The 19,252-nt window shown below is 38.5% G+C and overlaps 1 protein-coding gene across 1 annotated transcript in view; it reads left to right on the plus strand.

Annotated features, from left to right (window-relative positions):
• Positions 1-5,984: 5,984 nt before the first annotated feature.
• The window catches only part of IGSF10 (immunoglobulin superfamily, member 10), a 34,992-nt gene continuing 21,724 nt past the window's right edge, over positions 5,985-19,252 (plus strand). The window contains exons 1-2 of the mRNA XM_006867977.1: positions 5,985-6,175; positions 9,081-9,210. Coding sequence (XP_006868039.1) covers positions 5,985-6,175; positions 9,081-9,210 — 321 coding nt within the window. The remainder of the gene's footprint in view (positions 6,176-9,080; positions 9,211-19,252) is intronic.

Consider the following 19,252-nt stretch of genomic DNA (forward strand, 5'->3'; position numbering starts at 1 on the left):
GCTATATAATTTGCAAAGTGTGTATAACACTTTAATATACTTGCCACACAGTAAACTCTCAATAAACACAAGCTGCTGCCATTATAAGAAGTTATTTCCCCAAATGAAGCAGTTCTCAAACTTTGTTATTGTTGTTAAGTGCTGTTAGGTTGGTTCCAACTCACAGTGACCCTGTACAGGGTTTCCAAGGAGTGGCTGGTAAATTTGAATAGCTGATCTTGGAGTTTAAACTGACCGTAGAGTCCAGCGTTTTTCCTACAACGGCACACCAGGACTCTCAAATTTTAGTTGTTTATGAAATGGCTTTCGATTGTGTGGATCATGACAAGCTGTGGACAACATTGTGCAGAATGAGTGTTCTGGAACATGTGAGTGTGCTCATGAGGACTCTGTACACAAACCAAGACACAGCTGTTCGAACAGAACAAGGGAACACTGAATGGTTTAAAATTAGGAAATTTGTGTGAAAGGGTTGTATTCTTTCACCGTACTTGTTCAATCTGCATGCTGAGCAAATACTCTGAGAAGCTGGATTGTAGGAAGGAAAACATGGCATCAGGATTTGAGGAAGACTCATTTACAACCAGCAAAATGCAGATGGTTCAATCTTGCTTGCTGAAAGTGAAGAGGACTTAAAATACTTAATCAATAAAGATCAAAACCTTCAGTACCAGTTTCATCTCAATGTAAGGCAAACAAGAATCCTCTCCACTGGACCAATTAACAACATCCATATAAATAGAGAAAAGATTGAAGTGTCAAAGACTTCATTTTGCCTGGATCCACCATCAATACTTAAGGAAGCAGCAGTCAAGAAATCAAACAGCATTTTGCATTAGGCAATTCTGCTTCACAAGACCTCTTTGAAGTGTTGAAGAGCAAAGATATCAGTTTGAGGATTAAGATGCACCTGACCAAAGCCATGGTATTTCAATAATCTCATATGCATGTGAAAGTTGACAGTGAATAAGGAAGCCTATAGAAGAATTGATGCATTAGTGTTGGAGGAGAATATTGAAAGCACCGTGGACTGCCAAAAGAACAGGTCTGTGTTGGAAGAAGTACAACTCGTTGGAAGCCAGAATGGTCAGACGTCTCATCTTTCATACTTTGGACATATTTTCAGGAGGGACCAGTCACTGGAGAAGGACATCATGTTTGGTAAAATGGAGGGTCAGAGAAAAGGAGGAAGACGTCTAATGAGATGGATTGGCACAGTGGCAGCAGCAATGCATTAAGGAGTGGCAATGATTGTGAGGTTGGTGCAGAACCAGACAGTGCTTCATTCTGTTGTGTATAGAGTCACTATGAGTTGGTACCAACTCAATGGCACCTAACAACAACAACAAAAAATTCCTAGAAGACTTGTTAAAACACATATCTGTAAGTCTACTCTTCGAGTTTCTAAGTCAGTAGGTCTAGGGTGCAGTTTGAGAAGCTGTATTTTTAACAAATTTCCAAGGAATTTCCCAAGGGTTAGCAGTTGGACCCACTCAACAGGTTCAATGGACAAAGACCTGCTGAGCTGCTTCCATAAAGATTACAGTCAAGTAAACTCTTTGAGACAGTTTTACTCTGTTACATGAGGTTACCATGAATCAAACTGAGTCAATGGCACTCAAGAAAAATAGCTCAATCAAATCTAATTCTGCTGATCCTAGGAACACATTTTGAGAACCATTGCCTTAAGCCATTCTCTCCAAATTCTCAATACCTATATATACCTTAACCAAAACCAAAACAGAAATTCATTGTTGATGAGTAGATTTCTATTTACAGCTGGCAAACCCATGTCCTATGGAATAGAACTGCACCATACATAGCTCTGTATGCTGAGCAAATAATACGAGAAGCTGGGTTCTATGAAGAAAAACGTGGCATCAGGATTGGAGGAAGACTCATTAACAACCTGCGATATGCAGATGATACAACCTTGATCGCTGAAAGTGAAGAGGACTTGAAATATTTACTTATGAAGATTAAAGAGCACAGCCTTCGATATGGATTGCATCTCAATGTCAAGAAAACAAAAATCCTCACCACTGGACCAATAAACAACATTCTTATCAATGGAGAAAGGATTGAAGTTGTCAAGGACTTCATTCTTCTTGGATCAACTATCAACACTCGCGGAAGTAGCAGTCAAGAGATCAGACGACGTATTGCACTGGGCAAATCTGCTGCACAGGAACTTTTTAAAGTATTGAAGAGCAGAGATGTCAGCTTGAGGACTAGGGTGCGCCTGACCCAGGCCATTGTGTTTTCAATAGCCTCATATGGATGCGAAAGCTGGACAGTGAATAAAGAGGATCGTAGAAGAATTGATGCCTTTGAGTTGTGGTGTTGGAGGAGAATACTGAGGGTGCCATGGACTGCCAAAAGAACCAATAGATCTGTTTTGGAAGAAGTGCAGCCAGAGTGCTCCTTGGAGGCCAGGATGGCTAAGCTTCGTCTCTCCTACTTTGGACATGTAGTCCGGAGGAAACAATCGTTGGAGAAGGATGTCATGCTGGGTAGGGTGGAGGGTCAGAGAAAAAGAGGAAGACCTCCAACGAGATGGATCGGCCAGGTGGCATCATTGATGGACTCGGGGGTGGCAGCGGTGGTGAGGTTGGCCCAGGATCGAACATTGTTTCGTTCTGCTGTGCATGGAGTCGCTATGAGTCGGTTCCGACTCGATGGCACCTGACAACAACAACAACAACAATACATAGCTCTTGCTTGAAATCTTGGTGTGGTACTGTACGATAAGCACTGGATTGCTAACTTCAAGGTTGGTTCTCCCCCCATTCCCTATTCCTCTGAAACCCTATACTATTAGTTGGAACAGATTCCACAGTGCTTAACAACAATATAGACCTTTCTTAGTTGTAATCTTTAGAGAACCAGACTTTCTACTTTGGTGGGTTCAAACCGACCATCTTTGGGTTAATAACTCAAAAAAGTAAATTCTGCAATGCAGTCCATAGCATGTATGATTCAAACAATCGAAAGCCTTTCAAAAGTAAGCCAGACACCTTTAAGTGTACCTTGGAGTGAAACAAGTAATTTTTACTATGAGTCAAAATGTTGGAAGCCCTGTGTAAAATTGCAGTTATTGTTTTTATGTTACGTTGAGTCCGTTCCAAATCATAGCGACCCTGCAAACGGTTTCAAAGGAGCAGCTGGTGAATTTGAGACAGCAACCTTTTAGTCTATTGCTTATCCTACAGCAATACACTAGAACTTCAAGAAAGAACCATTACATATTATCTGGATGACTAGAAGAGCTTCATGAACAGTTCTGCCTCTTGACAACCAGAATGGGTCTGAGGAAGGGGAATACAGCCCAAGCAGAAATAATCTGGCTCTCTGAAAATCCCTTTCACAAAAAGAGTTTCTTTAATTACCCGCACCCCCACAAAAAGGAACTGCAGGTAATCATCATTATTAATTCTCAGTCTTAAAACTGATCTTGGGGAAGCCATAGAATCATAAGTACCTGGAGGAGATTATGGAGGTTCCCCCCCCAAAAAAAAAAAATAAAATAAAATAAAGCCCTTAAACCAGGAGTTCATCTGTCAACAAGCAGAGCAGAATGTGCTGCCACTGAAACTGCCCTGCCCACCCAGTCCAAGCATTCTTGGAGAAATCCCGGGAATTAGCGTCCGAGCTTCATCCTCAAAGATAAAAGGGAACTCGGTGTTCATTTATTATCTGTACGCACTGGGGCCCCGCCAAGTCCCCCAGACACGTAAATCATCGTCAGCCCGCCCTCCATCCCTGGGCTTTTGGGACACGGCGGGCGGCACCAGTCCATTGGTCTGCGGACGAAGAGGTGAACGGCTCCGCCAATCCTTTCCTGGAAAGAGACCGGACTGGGCGCTTGGTGCGAGGGGTTCGGCGTGGGAATGAAGTGAGTCCCACTGCGGAGTCTTTGCGGGGAAGGGAGGTGGAAGGAGGGCAGGGTGGAGAGACGCACGGAAGCAGTGACTCGTGTCAGCAAAAGACAGTGAGCAAAAAAAAAAAAAAAATCAGTAAGCCAAGACCGTTACTGTGGGCACACGGAGATATGTCCAAAAAAAAACACAATTTGAGGGAAAAAAAATCCATGGATGGGTGGGACAAAATGGAGTGATAGAAATAGTCCTATTTAAATGACAACTTTGAGAAGTAAAGCACACTATTTAGGAAGAAGAGAAATGAGAACAAACTTCCATGTTGTCTTTTGTTTCTCTGACAACGACAGTCATACATGAACATTCTTGTTTACGTGGGCAAGGGTTATTGTCCTCTGAAGTTTTGGAGGAGCCTCCGAGTCCCTTTGAAAACTACTTTCCTTGAGCCTAAAGCCAAAGCAAAAAGAAACAATTATATATATATATATAATTTTTTTTTTTTTAAACTAAGCCACTTGCTCACTTTGGGAGCAAAGAATTTTTCCTCACTCTGATATGGATACAGTTATGCATTTTCTGTGACAATTTTTGGTCTTTGCCAACTTTAGAAGAAGATTCAGCAAAGAAGAGCTCAGGTATTGTCAAATTCCTATCTGTTTTACTCTATGTGTGAATCCACAGATCTGTATGTTCTTTTATGATTTTGATTCTCTTTTGATTAACCCTTGATGGGATACACCCAGAACTTCTATTTTCTAACTAAACAAAAATACCACTTTCCTGCTACTATTGCTTTCTTTGTTTATTTAATAAGTGAGGATGTTGTTTCCAGTCATACAAAGTTTTCTTAAAATTATTGTGACTAAAAATTATTGTTACAATGGTCAATGGCTGTGTGATGGATCCTTCATTAAATTTTAATTTGAAGTAAATATTCTAGTAATAATTTTACTCATTTTATATCCATCTCAAAATGCATGCATCTGTGTTATTTCTAGTGTAGCTTATAGCTAAAATGACCATTGCTGGTAGAATCTATAAGAAAAAATTCTTTCCAGATTGCATTAAGATGAATAAATCATGGGCATTCATCTGAGAAAATATACAGTAAAAATTTTATTGCCACCCATGAATGTTTTGAATTTTAGAGGGGAATCAGATTTGATCCCTGGGTTTGTCCCACATGTGGGCAACAGATAGCATTTTTCTGACGAGCTGTGCATGTTTCTTTCCTGGTTTGCTCTCCCATCCTGGTGGGAGACTTGAAGAGGAACAGCAGGGATTGAGGGAAGAGGCAGAGCAAGAAGTGACAGCATCATGCCTGCAAGGAGCCAGCATGGCTTCTGCGGCCAAGACTCAAGCCCTCACAGTGGGTCAGTTATTGTTGCTTGTGGTCATTATTTGGCAGTGAAGTATCCAATGTGTCTTTTTTGGTAAACTCTTAATGACACATTAGAAATAGATTTATTCAGTCTTATATAAAATGCTTTTGAACAGTGTGTAATAAAATGGGATGCACATTATACATTAAATGAGAAAAAGGTATTATAAAATTAATTATCATAGGCAAATCATATATACACTTAAAAGGCTGGAAGGAATACAGTAAAATGTTAATGATTTATTCTGTGCTGTGGGATTAGTTTTTCCTTTTTTATTTTTATATGCAGTTTCTAAATTTTCTACAATGTGCATGTATTATTTTTATGTATAACTTTTTTCAAAAGTTAATCTAAAGGAACTAATGCAAGAACAAGAAACTAACCCATATGTGTTTCAATTGTCATAATATCTTCATTATGATCGCCAGCCTCCCTTTTTAATGAATCCCTAAGTAATAATGCTTGTAGCTTTTCATTGGGAAGTGAGAAGCTATAGGGAAATTTTTATAACCGTCAATAGTCCACTTGATCACAAAACTCAAAGTGAGGCCAGCACACACTATAGTTTCGTTAAAAGTAAATTTTACCACAAAAGGTGTGAATGAAATTGGCCACTTATAGCCCCTAAGGTAAGTTTCCAGATGCCCAGAGTTGATGTATTTGGTGGCATGGGCCCTATGCTTAACTTGTAATTTGTAATTTAAAGATGTGATGTTGTTTCAGGATGAAGGTGAAAAGCATAGGAGCACGCTGGATGGTCTCCTTAGCTACCATTTGCCTGATGGCCATCCCTGGCAGCCAGGCCTGTCCTCGCCGCTGCACCTGTTATGTGCCTACAGAGGTACACTGCACATTCCGGTACCTGACCTCCATCCCAGATAGCATCCAGTCCAATGTGGAACGCATTAATTTAGGGTGCGTAGGACCCTTGTCTTGTACCTTCTCAAAAGGGGATTGATCACACTGGCGACTTGTCCCCAAAACACTTGTGGCTCTGTGAGAGTAACCAACATTGTTTTAACCATATTTCTCTTCTGAAATGAGTATCTTAAGCTTATGGGAACAATAAGAACATTTTTCTTGCTAAACCTGTGTAGCAGAAAGATCTTCTAGAACCTGAAGGCACTTTTAGAAGGCTGGCAGACCAATACCTGTAAAATAACTTCATTTCAGTTATTTTTGAAGCAAAAATAATATAGCCCCTGATAACAATCAGAGTTCAGATATATAACTGCAAGTGTCCTCTGGTATGTACAAGATATGACTGAGAATTCTGCTAAGTGTGTGGTGGTACATACTAAGTAGATGGTGCTACTTTCATATCCTCTATAATATCTATCAAAAGGTAGTTATATTTTAAAGGCTTATACAAATACATATATGTGTGAACGTATATGTAGTCTAATTTGACATGATTTCTTTGACAATTATTGAGCACCTACTATGTACCACAAGGTCGTCAGTTTGTTGACAGTCCCACTAGCTGCTCCATGGGAGAAAGATGGGGCTTTCTGCTCCCGAGAAGATATACAGCCTCTGAAACCCTCTAGAGGGTCTCTGTGAGTCAGAACTGATTCGACAACACTTAACAACAAAAACTACGTGTCAAGCCAAAATGGCTGGCACTGGATACACATCAGTGAACCAGATAACATCATCCACTTCTCAAAGCTACAATTAAAAGGAGACAAATATACAATCAAGGCAATTTAATAAAAACTGAAATATAGCATACAAAATGCCTTGAGAACAGTCCCTAGCAACAATGTTTTTGTTTTTAAGTGCTGTTGAGTTGTTTTAACTCATAGTGACCATGTAAAGGGTTTTCAAGGAATGGCTGGTAAATTTGAACTACCAGCCTTGCAGTTCAAACTGACCTTGAGATCAAGTGCTTATCCTACAGTGCCACACCAGGACTAGCATCAATAGCTAACATTAATTGTGTGCTTGTTATAGGCATAGAACTAAGCATTCAACATGTGTTCATTCATTTAATCCTCAAAGACCCTTTGGAATGGATTCTATTATTATCTGCATTCTATACTTGATGAAACCGAGGAGTAGAAAGGTACTGTTTTTACCAAGTGTTACACAACTCCTGGTGTGGTGCTAGAGAATAAGGACTGAACTGCTAACTACAAGGTCAACAGTTCAAATCTACCAGCTGTTCCTTGAAAATCCTGTACAGGGTTGCTATGAGTTGGAATGGACTCGACAGCACTTACCAACTTAACTAAACAACTCAACTAAAAGGTGTCTGAGTCCATAATCCTATCAATCTATTTAGCTGCAGAATCCAGGTTTTTTTTACTGGTGCTTTATAATGATGAATTCTACCTTGGAGAAGGAGGAAAAAGAAAACTACATAAATGAGTGGTGTGAATGTAAATGATGGTCACAAATGGATATGAGATCAAGTCATTCCAACCTGAAGAAAGAGTATGTGAAGATAAGTCAAAAAGTATTGCTATTATGGTTCCAGTTCACACATGCACAGGTATATTCCAAACAAAATGTATTTAAACATGACTCTGTACTCAGCAGATGGTTGCACACAGTTCTCTCAGTAATAAAATTGCCTTAGTCTTCTTAGAGTGCCTTCAAAGAAAGGATTCTTTTTGACTATGGAAAAGAAATGATTTTGAGGTCAGGACTAATAACAAATTTTTAGCAAAACTCAAGTGGATATCTTTCCAAATCATTGAAACTTTCCAACGAGTTTACCAGAAGCAATTAAGGGAAGTCAGGAAGACCTTAAAGATGAGTAAGGCATAGAGGTCAATTTAGTAGATTATGGAAATTACTTTTGGGGACTCCAAAGGAGTAATCTTGATAAATTTTCTCAAAAGACACAGGACAATCACAGGGAAGTTTTAAGAATATGGAAAACTACATGGGTGGGGAAAAAGGCCAGGAAAGCTACACCAAGAAGTTTATTTTCATCATAACAACATACTTGCTCATTTTTGGAAGACAGCAAAGGTTGTCGTATGAGAATTTCATTGGAAAACCTTATCTCATCCACCCAACAACTCTGCTCTTGCCCCTAAGACTCCTTTTTGTACCCCAAACTGAAGAAATTGTCAAAGGAACATAATTTAAATCCTTCTAGGTTTCCAAAACTGCCGTTTTGAAGTGGTATGCAGATTCTTCAGGGAAGGGTTAGAGATGGAAACACCACCTTCAAAAGTATAAAGATCTAGATGGAGACTATGCCAAGAAGGAGTAACTTTGCTTTTTAATATTTTTGTTTAATAAAGATTGCTGCTGTTTTGTAGCATTACTTTTTGACTGGTAGTGTAGTGGTTATGAATCGGGCTGCGAACCTCAAGGTCAGCAGTTCGAAACTACTGGCTGTTCTATGGGGGAAAGATGAGGCTTTCAGCTCCTGTAAAGATTTACAGCCTTGGAAACCCTATGCAGGGTCACTATGAGTCAGAACCGACTCCACAGCACATAACAACAACAACAAGAGTATAAATAAAGACATAAAAATGAGAAGGAAAGTGGAACATTGCAGGAATGTGAATGGGGTGATTTTAGTAGAGGCTGCAAGAACTTGGTAGAAGGTTGACTTTCTGTGGCATCTGATGAATTTCAATAACATTTCACACATATTGTTATAAAGTGCTGTTGAGTCAGTTCCAACTCATAATGACCCTGTATAGGGTTTCTGAGGAGCAGTTAGCAGTCTAGTGCTTATCCTAGAGCACCAGAACCCTATTTCACACATAGAGCACAAGTAAAATATTTGCTTGTGTGCATTGACATTTGAATTTTAATTGACAGACTAAATTTATGCTTGACATTTTTATTTCAGGTACAATAGCTTGGTCAGATTGACAGAAACAGACTTTTCTGGGCTGAACAAATTGGAGTTACTAATGTTGCACAGCAACGGCATTCACACTATTCCTGATAAGACCTTCTCAGATCTACAGGCCTTGCAGGTGAGACCCGAGGGAGAGAAAGGTTTACAGAGTCGGAATGGGACCTGTGTGAGATGTACCTCCCAAAGCTTCCCATATCTATGGGATCTAAAATCACTCAGATAATTAGAAGTAAATATTAAGGGAAGACAAAGAGCAGATTCTTTTTTTAAAGCAGTGATGTGTGGACATTAGAATAATAGGAAAATCCTGAGGAACATCTTCTTTTCATAGCTCCAGCTAATAGAGGAGTCCTGGTGAGGCACTGTGGGTTAATGCGCTGGACTGCGAAGTCATTTGAACCACAAGGTCGGTGGTTCAAGATCACCAGTCGTTACTCAGCAATCCTATATGGGGTTGCTATGGGTTGGAACCGACTCAATGGCACGTAACAACAACAATAAACCAGCTAATAGAAAAAAATCCAATTTCCATGGATTACTAAGCTTTTAGAAAATGTGATATTTTTAAAAGCAACATCTAGTTATGTTCACCTGAGAATCAGTTGTGCTTCCCAAAATAAAGTAATTTCTTGCACAAATTTAGTTTTTAATGAATCAATATTTTTTACATTTTCAATTCATTTATGATCTATTTCCTATCTTGTTCAAAATTAATAAATGTTTAAGTAAAAGTTATGGATAATTATAAGAATGCATGGAATTTTGCAAGAATTCTCACACAAGCAAGTGAGAAAGAAGTGTAGCAATAAGAAAAATGCATATATAGATAGCTTTATGTCTGTGTTGGGTAGGACTTAAAATTTTCAAGAAACAAATTTAAAGGAGTCAGTTACACAATTCTTCTACCACTCATTTATCAGTTTGTCATACTACGGTTGCTTGTGTCCACTGTGATGCTAAAAGTTATATAAACCATCAGTATTTCCAAAGCAAGCTGGGTCACCCATGATAGACAATTTTCAGCATGCCTTCCAGACTAAGACAGTCTAAGAAGAAGGACCAGACAATTAGTCAGAGAAAACTTCATGAATAGCAATGGAACAATGTCTAATATAGTGCCCCTCAGGTCAGAAGATAATCAAAGTATGAATAGGGAAGAGCTGACCCCTCTAGTTAGAGTTGGCCTTAATGACATGAATGGAGTAAATCTTTCAGGACCTTCATTTGTTGATGAGGCATGATTCAAAATGATAAGAAACAGATGCAAATATTAATTAGCAATTGGAACATGGAATGTGCAAAGTATGAATCATAGAAATTTCAAAGTTGTCCAAATGAAATAGAACGCTTAAAAATCTATATTCTAAGCATTAGTGAACTGAAATTAACTAGATTTGGACATTTTAAATTGGACAGTCATATTGTCTGCAATGCATGTAGTATTGTCTAAAAGAATATTTCATGGTCTAACCTGAAGTACAATGCTGTCAGTGACAGGATAATGTCTATAGGACTATAAAGAAGACCAGTTCATTGACTATGCAAGGTCACTATGGGTTGGAATTGACTCTACAGCACTTAACAATAACAACAACAACAACAACTAATGCCAAAGATAAAGAAATTGAAGATTTTTTCCAACTTCCATTGTCTGAACTTAATCAAACATGTCTCAAGATACATTGAAAATTACTGGTGATTGGAATGCAAAAATGGCAAACAAAGATCAGTAGTTGGGAGATATGCCTTCATTGACCAAAAAAAAAAAAAAAAAAAAAATACAGTGTTGGAAATTGCGGGATAGAATTTTACAAGATCAAGAAATTGTTCATTGGAAATACTATTTTTCAGCCACATAAATAACAGCTCTGCATGTGAACCTTAACATTTGTCATACAGAGGGATTAAATAGAGTGTTGAAAGTGATAACAGAAAACTAAATTTAATATTCAGAAAAAGGCCAGGGCATATTGCAGAACAGGTCATCAGTTGCTCTTATAGAAGCTCACAGTGCAACTGAAGAAAATGAAAACAAATTCATAATAGAAAAAGTATGACCTTGACTATATCCCTAGCAACCATCTCAAAAACAGATTTGATGTATTGAATATGACTGAATATCAGAGGAGTTGTGGGATAACACCAAGGACATCATACATGAGGAGAGTAAATGATTATTTAAAAGACAGGAAAGAGAGAGATTGATCCAAGATAGTAACTTAGTCAGATACACCAAAGTGCCTCCCTACAACAAATCAAGAAATCAAGTAAAATGGGAACCCTGAGCATCAAACAGAAGATGATGAAGCAGACCAATACCAAGTGGAAAAAGAGATGGAATGAGAACACCAAATAAGATTTATGAATCCAAACTTTATTTGACAGTTTTTCTTACATGTTGCTGTGATGCTGAAAGTTATGCCATCCATATTTTAAATACCAGTTGGATCACTCATGGAAGTATGATGTTGTAGGATAAGCAAAGACTCAAGAGACTGGGCCTCAGAGCAAGTTTGAACCACAAGGTCACTGATTCGGCCCCACCAGCTGATCCTCGGAATCCCTCCTATACAGGGTTGCTGTGAATCAGAACCGACTCAATGGCACTTAGCAACAACAATAGGATCACTCATGGTGGACAGCTTCAGCTGAGCTTCCAGACTAAGACAGAATAGGAAGAAGGAGAGGCGAACTACTTCTGAAGGTTTAGCCACTGAAAAACTTATGAATAGCTGTGGAACATTGTCTGATATTGCCAGAAGATGAAAACATTATGAATAGCACCAGAATATTGCCATGTATAGTGCTGGAAGATGAGTCCCTCGGGTTGACAGCACTCAAAATATGACGGGGAAAGAGCTGCCTCCTCAAAGCAGAATTGACTGTGATGACTGACACAAATGGAGTAAAGCTTTCAGGACTATCATTTGCTGATGGGGCTCAACTCAAAATGAGGCAAAACAACTGTAAACATCCATTAATAATCAGAACATGAAATAGACGCAGTATGAATCTTGAAAAATTGAAAGTTGTCAAAAATAAAATGGAATGCATATCTTAGGCGTTTGTGAGTTGAAATGGAGTGGTATTCACCATTTTGAATCTGACAACCTTATGACTTACTGTGTAGTAAGTGAGAAATTGAAGAGAAATCAAAAAGAACATTTCAAGGTCTATCTTGAAGTAGAACATGGTCTGTGATTGGATAATATTCATACACGTACAAGGAAGGCCAGTCAATATCACTATTATTTAAATTTACACACCAACCACTAAAACCAGTGATGAGGAAATTGAAGAATTCTACCAACTTTTTTCATCTGAAATTGATCCAACATGCAACAATGATATATTGATAAGTACTGGCGATTGGAATGCCAAGGATGGAAATGAAGAGGAAGGAATTTGAAAGTTGGAAACAAAATAAAGGATAAGTAGTTGGAAAATATGGCTTTGGTGATAGAAATTATGCTAGAGATCATATGTTAGAATTTTGCAAGATCAGTGGTTTATCCATTGTAAATACCATTTTTAAGCAACATAAAGAGCGACTATAAATGTGGACCTCACCAGATGGAATACACCAGAACCAAATTGATTACATCTATGGGAAGAGATGATGAAGAAGCTCTATATCATCAGCCAAAACAAGGGTTCCAAAACAACTGTGGAGCAGACCATCAATTGCTCACGATCAAGTTCAGGCTACAGATGAAGAAAATGAAAGCAAGTCCACAGGGGCCAAAATATGACCTTGAACATATCGCACTTGAATTTAGAGATAATCTGAAGAACAGATTTGATGCAGTAAACACTACTGACCAAAGACCAGAAGAACTCTGAGATTATATCAAGAATTTCATACAGAAAGAAAGCAAAAGGGCATTCAAAAGTCAGGAAAGAAAAAAAAGACCAAAATGGATGTCAGAAGAAACTCTGAAACTTGTTCTCCACCTTAGACATGCTAAAGGAACTAGAAGAAATGGAAAAGTAAAAGAGGTGAACAGAAAATTTCAAAGGGTGGTTTGTGAAGACAAAATCAAATATGATAATAAAATGTGCAAAGACTTGGAGTTAGAAAACTAAAAGGGAAGAACATGCTCAGCATTTCTCAAGATGAAGGAACTGAAGAAAAATTTCTAGCCTTGACTTGCAATATTGCAGGATTGTATGGGCAAAATATTGAATGATGAAGAAAGCATCAAACAAATATGGATGGTATATACAGGATTACTGTATCAAAAAGAAATGGTAAATGTTCAACTATTTCAAGATGTAGCATATGATCTAGAACCAATGGTAGTGAAAGAAGAAGTTTAAACTGTATTGAAGATATTGGTGAAAAGTAAGGCTCCAGGAATTGACATAATACAAACTGAAATCTTGCAACAAATCTTACAACAAATGTATGCATTGGAAGCACTCATCTATGCCAAGAAATTTGGAAGTGAGATAACTTGCCAACTGATTGGAAGAGATCTATATTTGTGCCATTGCAAAGAAAAACAACCCAATGCAATGTGGAAATCATTGAACAACGTCATCGACATCACATGCAAGTAAAATTTTTGCTGAAGATAATTAAAAAATAGCTACAACAGCACATCGACAGGGAACTGCCAGTAACTCAAGCCAGATTCAGAAGAGGATGTGGAACTAGGGATATTATTGCTGGCATCATATGGATCTTGGCTGGAAGTAGAGAATATCAGCAAGATATCTAATTGTGCTTTATTGACTATGCAAAGGCTTTGGACAAGTATAGATCATGGCAAGCCATGGATAGCTTTGCAAAGAATGATTATTCTAGAACACTAGATTATGCTCATGAGGAACCTGTATATAAACCTAGAATCAGTCATTAGAACAGACCAGAGGATAGTGAATGATTTAAAATCAGAAAACATGTGCACCAGGTTTGTATTCTTTTCCCCTATTTATTTCATCTATCTGTTGAGTAAATAATATGAAAAGCAATATAATGATTGGAGGAAGACTCATTAACTTGATGATGCAACGTTGAGTTCTGAAAGTGAAAAGGACGACAGCTTTCAGTATGGATTGCATCTCAATGTAAAGAAAACAAAAATTCTCACAGCTGAACTAACAAATAACATCATGATAAATGGAGAAAATATTGAAGTTGTCAAATACTTCACATTGCTTGGGTCCACAATGAGCACTTATGGAAGCAGCAGTCAAGAACTCAAACGACGTGTTTCACTAGGCAAATCTGTTGCAAAATACTTCTTTAAAGTGTTTAAGAGCAAAGATATCAGTTTGAGGAATAAGGTGTAACTGACCCAAACCATGGTATTTTTAATTGCCTCATATACATATGAAGGCTGAACGATGAATAAGGAAGATCTTAGAAAAACTGATGCAGCTGAGTAATGATGTTAGAGAAGAGTATTGAAATTACCATGGGCTGCCAGAGAAACAAATAAATCTATGTTAGAAGAAGTACAACCAGAATGTTCCTTAGAAGCCAGGATGGCAAAACGTCATCTCTCATACTTTGGACATGTTGTCAGGAGGAACCAGTCACTGGAGAAGGACATCATGCTTGACAAAATGGAGGGTCAGCATAAAAGAGAAAGACCCCCAATGAAATGGATTGGCACAGTGGCAGCAGCAATGAACTTGAGCTTAACAATTATGAAGATTGCAAAGGACAGGGCAGTGTTTCATTCTGTTGTACATAGGATCACTGTGAGTCAGAACCAACACTATGGCACCTAACAACAAACACAACATTGGTCATGGGCACCCTGCCAGCCAGCTTGGCACAGCCTAGCTTGAAATAAAGCAAGTCGTGTTCCTGGGTGAGGGGCATAGAAAGATAACTTCATAGAAATTTCCAACAGGTGACAGAGCTACTGTGTAGATAAACACAGGTGAGCAGGATATTAAGCAGGTCTTAGGAGGGAAGTGCAAAAAAGGCGGATGAGGTTTCCTGGGATTCTAGTGACCTAGAATCCTGGGATTCTAGGGTAGGGAGGAAGCCAGGAATTAGGGACAGGACTAATTGTCACCGCCAACAGCAGTGCCTAGCCATTTAGTTAAGGAACAGCCACAGAATAGTGGATCCTCAGTGCAATAAATAGAGGTCTGCCACCCACCCCACCTCACATTTAATTAGACCAAGCCCTGGTTGCTGATTTATACTCATTCCCAATTACCAGCATGTCATGCTTTCGTAGCAACATATGCTCTCACCTGGAAACTAGCACTGTGTACTCCTGCAGTGTGACCAACAGCACACAACACACTCCCACCATACCCGACTCACCCAGTACTGGTGGCATGTACTCCCCTACCCTGCCTGCCCAGTGACTGGCAACCCACACTCCCATGCCACTGGCCCAGCAACTGGCGGCAAAAACTACCTTGCTCAGCCTGTCCAGTGACTAGTAGTACACAGTCACCGTGCCCACTACCCATTGAACAGCAGGTGCACCACCATGTAGTGACTAGATGGGCAAACACATCACCTCATCTGCAATCACCAAGCACATCCTGAGAGGTGCCATTCCCCCCACCACCACCACCACCAATGAATGACAGGAGATTCTGGTTCCCTCACCCAATGACTGGCAGCTGTAACACCACACACCCCTCACCAAGGCACTTCCTGCCAGCCAATTGCACATGCTTTGAGAAAAGTTCCCCTGCCATCTAGTGAGATTCCATTTGAGTGGCACTCCCTCCTACTGACTAGGGAGATATGATGGCCTGCTCTACAGAATATGTACTAACTGCTAGCAGCAACCCAGAATGACCACATGGTCCTACAAGCACTATGGAGGGACTCTGACCACACAACACTCACTTCAGGGAAAGGACTTGCTCTCATACCCCCACTCAACCATATAATGGAAGATACGCAAGTATAACAGATGGTAGTGGCCCACCATACTCACTAGTGAGAGGAAATCACACCAACTCAGCTGATGCCACCAAAGTCATATATATACAAGTATACCATGAAACAATTAGAGTAAAACAAAAGAAGAACAATATTCTAAAGAAAAAGAGACGAACAAAGCTACTGATATGTCAAAATTAGACAACAATTAAGGCAAAACAAGCAAACAGCAACCAACAAGGAATCTGTAAATAAATGAAATAACAACTTAATACCTCAGAGACAGCAGCTGATAACAAATCGTATGAAGAAACAGGATAACAGGAAGAACTGATAAAGAATTTAAAAACTTATATTTAGGTTCCTAAAAGAGATCAAGTGAAAAACCTAAAAGAATTCAGGGGAACAATGCAAGAAGAAAATGACAAATCCAGTAGGCAAAAAGCATACAAAACACCTAGAAATTTAGACTTAACAATAAAATATATAAGAACTAGATAACTCAAGGGAAAGGCACAGGAAAAGAACTGAATAAATGGAAGAATCAGTAATAGAGAAGACAAGTTCTTGATACTAATTTGCTTGAGAAACAATCAGGAAAAAGGCTGGAGAAAAATGAAGAAAGCCTTCATGGTAGGACATCACCAAGAGGAATAATTTATGCACAATATGAATTCCAGAAAAAGGAAGAGACAAAAGTACAGAGATAGTATTTGAAAATACATTGGCAGAAAACTTACCAAATATAAAGAAGGATGAGAGGGTCTCCATCCAAAAGGCTCAACAAACATCATATAGGATCGATCTCAAAAGAAATTAACCAAGATATAACATAATTAAATTTTCTAAAACCAAAGACAAACAAGAATTTTGAGATCAGCTTGTGAAAAGCAAATTATCAGTTATTGATGGGACATCAATAATACTGAACACTGAATTCTTGTTGGAAACCATGCGGACAAAAAGACAGTAAGATAGCATATACAAAATTCTAAAAGAAAATAATTATTAACCAAAGACCCATCAAAGTTACCTTTAAAAATGGGGGCAAAGTAGGACATTCCCAGATGAACATGAAATTTGTAAACACCAGAACAGCCTTACAAGAAATATTAAAGAGAGTCTTTTGATCAGAGAACCAATAACATCAGACAACAACCTAAGCTAAAGATGCACAATAACTTCATCCAAATACAAATACAGGTAAAGAGTTCAAAAGTGAAATAAAGCTATAAAACTGATTACAAGGAAGCAAAGGTATTAAACTGTAAACAAAGACATTCAAAACAAAAGGGGAGATGAATGGTATAGTTATAGGACTTCAATATGGAGAGGTGATTTCAAGATATAGTTTTAAACATAGGAGAATAAAGGTAAACTTCAGGGTAACCACAAAGAAAATTAATAGATCTACTTATCAAAGTAAAGAAGAAAATGCAAAAGACTCAGTAAACACAACAATAAATGATAGTAAAAGAAAATCCTAAAAGAACTCAGCACAGAAAATTTAAGAGGAACAAAGAAACCGTTAACACCACACACGCACACACAAATTTTGATAAAATGGCAGGAGTGAATTTATACCTATTGATGTTGTTGTTGTTGTTGTTGTTAAGTGCCGTCGTGTCGGTTCCGACCCATAGCGACCCTGTACAGGGTTTCCGAGGCTGTAAATCTTTACGGGAGCAGAACACCTCATCTTTCTCCCGCAGAGCGGCTGGTAGTTTCGAACTGCTGGCCTTAAGGTTCGCAGCCCAATTCGTAACCACTACGCTACCAGAGCTCCACTGAATTTGGATTATTGGATAACAATGGATAAAATATGGCCCATCAATATATTATCTACTAGAGATATACTTGTGGAATCCTGGTACGGCACTGTAGTATAAACATTGGGCTGTTAGTCACAAGGTCAGTGGTTCAAATATACCAACTACTCCTTGGAAACCCTATAAAGGGTCTCTATGAATTGGAATCAACTCAATGGCACTTAACAACAACCAGATAGATACCTGAGGTCCTGGTGTGGCACTGTAAGATAAGCACTGGGTTGCTAACTGCCATGTGAGTGGTTCAAACCCACCAACTGTATCTTAAGAGCCCTACATTGGTTTCCTACAAGCCAGAACCACTCAATGGCACTTAATAACAACAACAACAAAGAGATGCACCTTAGATAAAAAGACTTCTTGTTGTTATCGGATGACATTAAGCCTATTCCAAATCATAGTGACACTGTGTAAGACAGAAACAATATCCAGTCCTGCACCTTCCTCACAATTGTTAATAAGTTTGAGCCTGTTGTTGCAGCCACTTTGTCAATTCATCTCATTTAGTCTTCTAAAGTCCTTTCTCATAACACGTCCAAAAGTATGTGAGGTGAAGTCTTGCTTCTAAGAACATTATGGTATTATTTATTTCAAGATAGATTCGCTCATTCTTCTGGCAATTCATGATATATTCAATATTTTTAAACAACCACATAAATAAAATGCATCATTTCTTCTTTGGTCTTCCTTATTCATTGTTCAGCTTTTGCATGCATATGAAGTGATTGAAAATACTATGGGTTGAGGCAGGTGCACCTTAGTCCTCAAAGTGACATCTTTGCTTTTGAGCAATTTAAAGTGGTCTTTTGCAGCAGATTTGCCCAATGCAATACATTATTTCTTGACTACTGCTTCCATGGGTATTGATTGTGGCTCCAAGCAAAATGAAATCCTTGACAACTTCAAGTATTTCTACATTTATGATGGTGTTGCTTATTCATCTAGTTGTGAGCACTCATTGAAAATCACATTATTTATAGTAGTCAAAAAATAAAAACAAACCAAATGCACATCACTGATTGATAGATAAACAAATGTGGTGTGTATATCCATATAATGGAATATTATTCAGCAATATAAAGGGAAGATTTATGGATACATGCTACAGCATGAATTGGTCGTGAAAACACTCTGTTAAGTGAATTACATAAAAGGCCACATGTATAAGTCCATTTCTATGAAATACCTAGAATAGGCAAATCTGTAGAAACAGAAAGAACAGTTGTGGTTACCTAGGGTCCTGGTGTGGCACTGTAAGATACGTACTGGACTGCTAATTGCAAGGTTGGTGGTTCAGACCCACCAGTAACTTCTTGGAAATCCTATACAGAGTTGCTGTGAGTGGGCACTGACTCAACAGCAAGGCTATCAGGAAAGGAGTATGACTGCTAATTGGTAAGGGCTTTTATTTTGGAATAAAGAAAATTCTTAAAAAATAGTTAATGGTGCTAGTTGTACCCCAA

This window comes from Chrysochloris asiatica, unplaced genomic scaffold, assembly GCF_000296735.1.
Source record: "Chrysochloris asiatica unplaced genomic scaffold, ChrAsi1.0 scaffold00113, whole genome shotgun sequence".
Taxonomy (NCBI): domain Eukaryota; kingdom Metazoa; phylum Chordata; class Mammalia; order Afrosoricida; family Chrysochloridae; genus Chrysochloris; species Chrysochloris asiatica.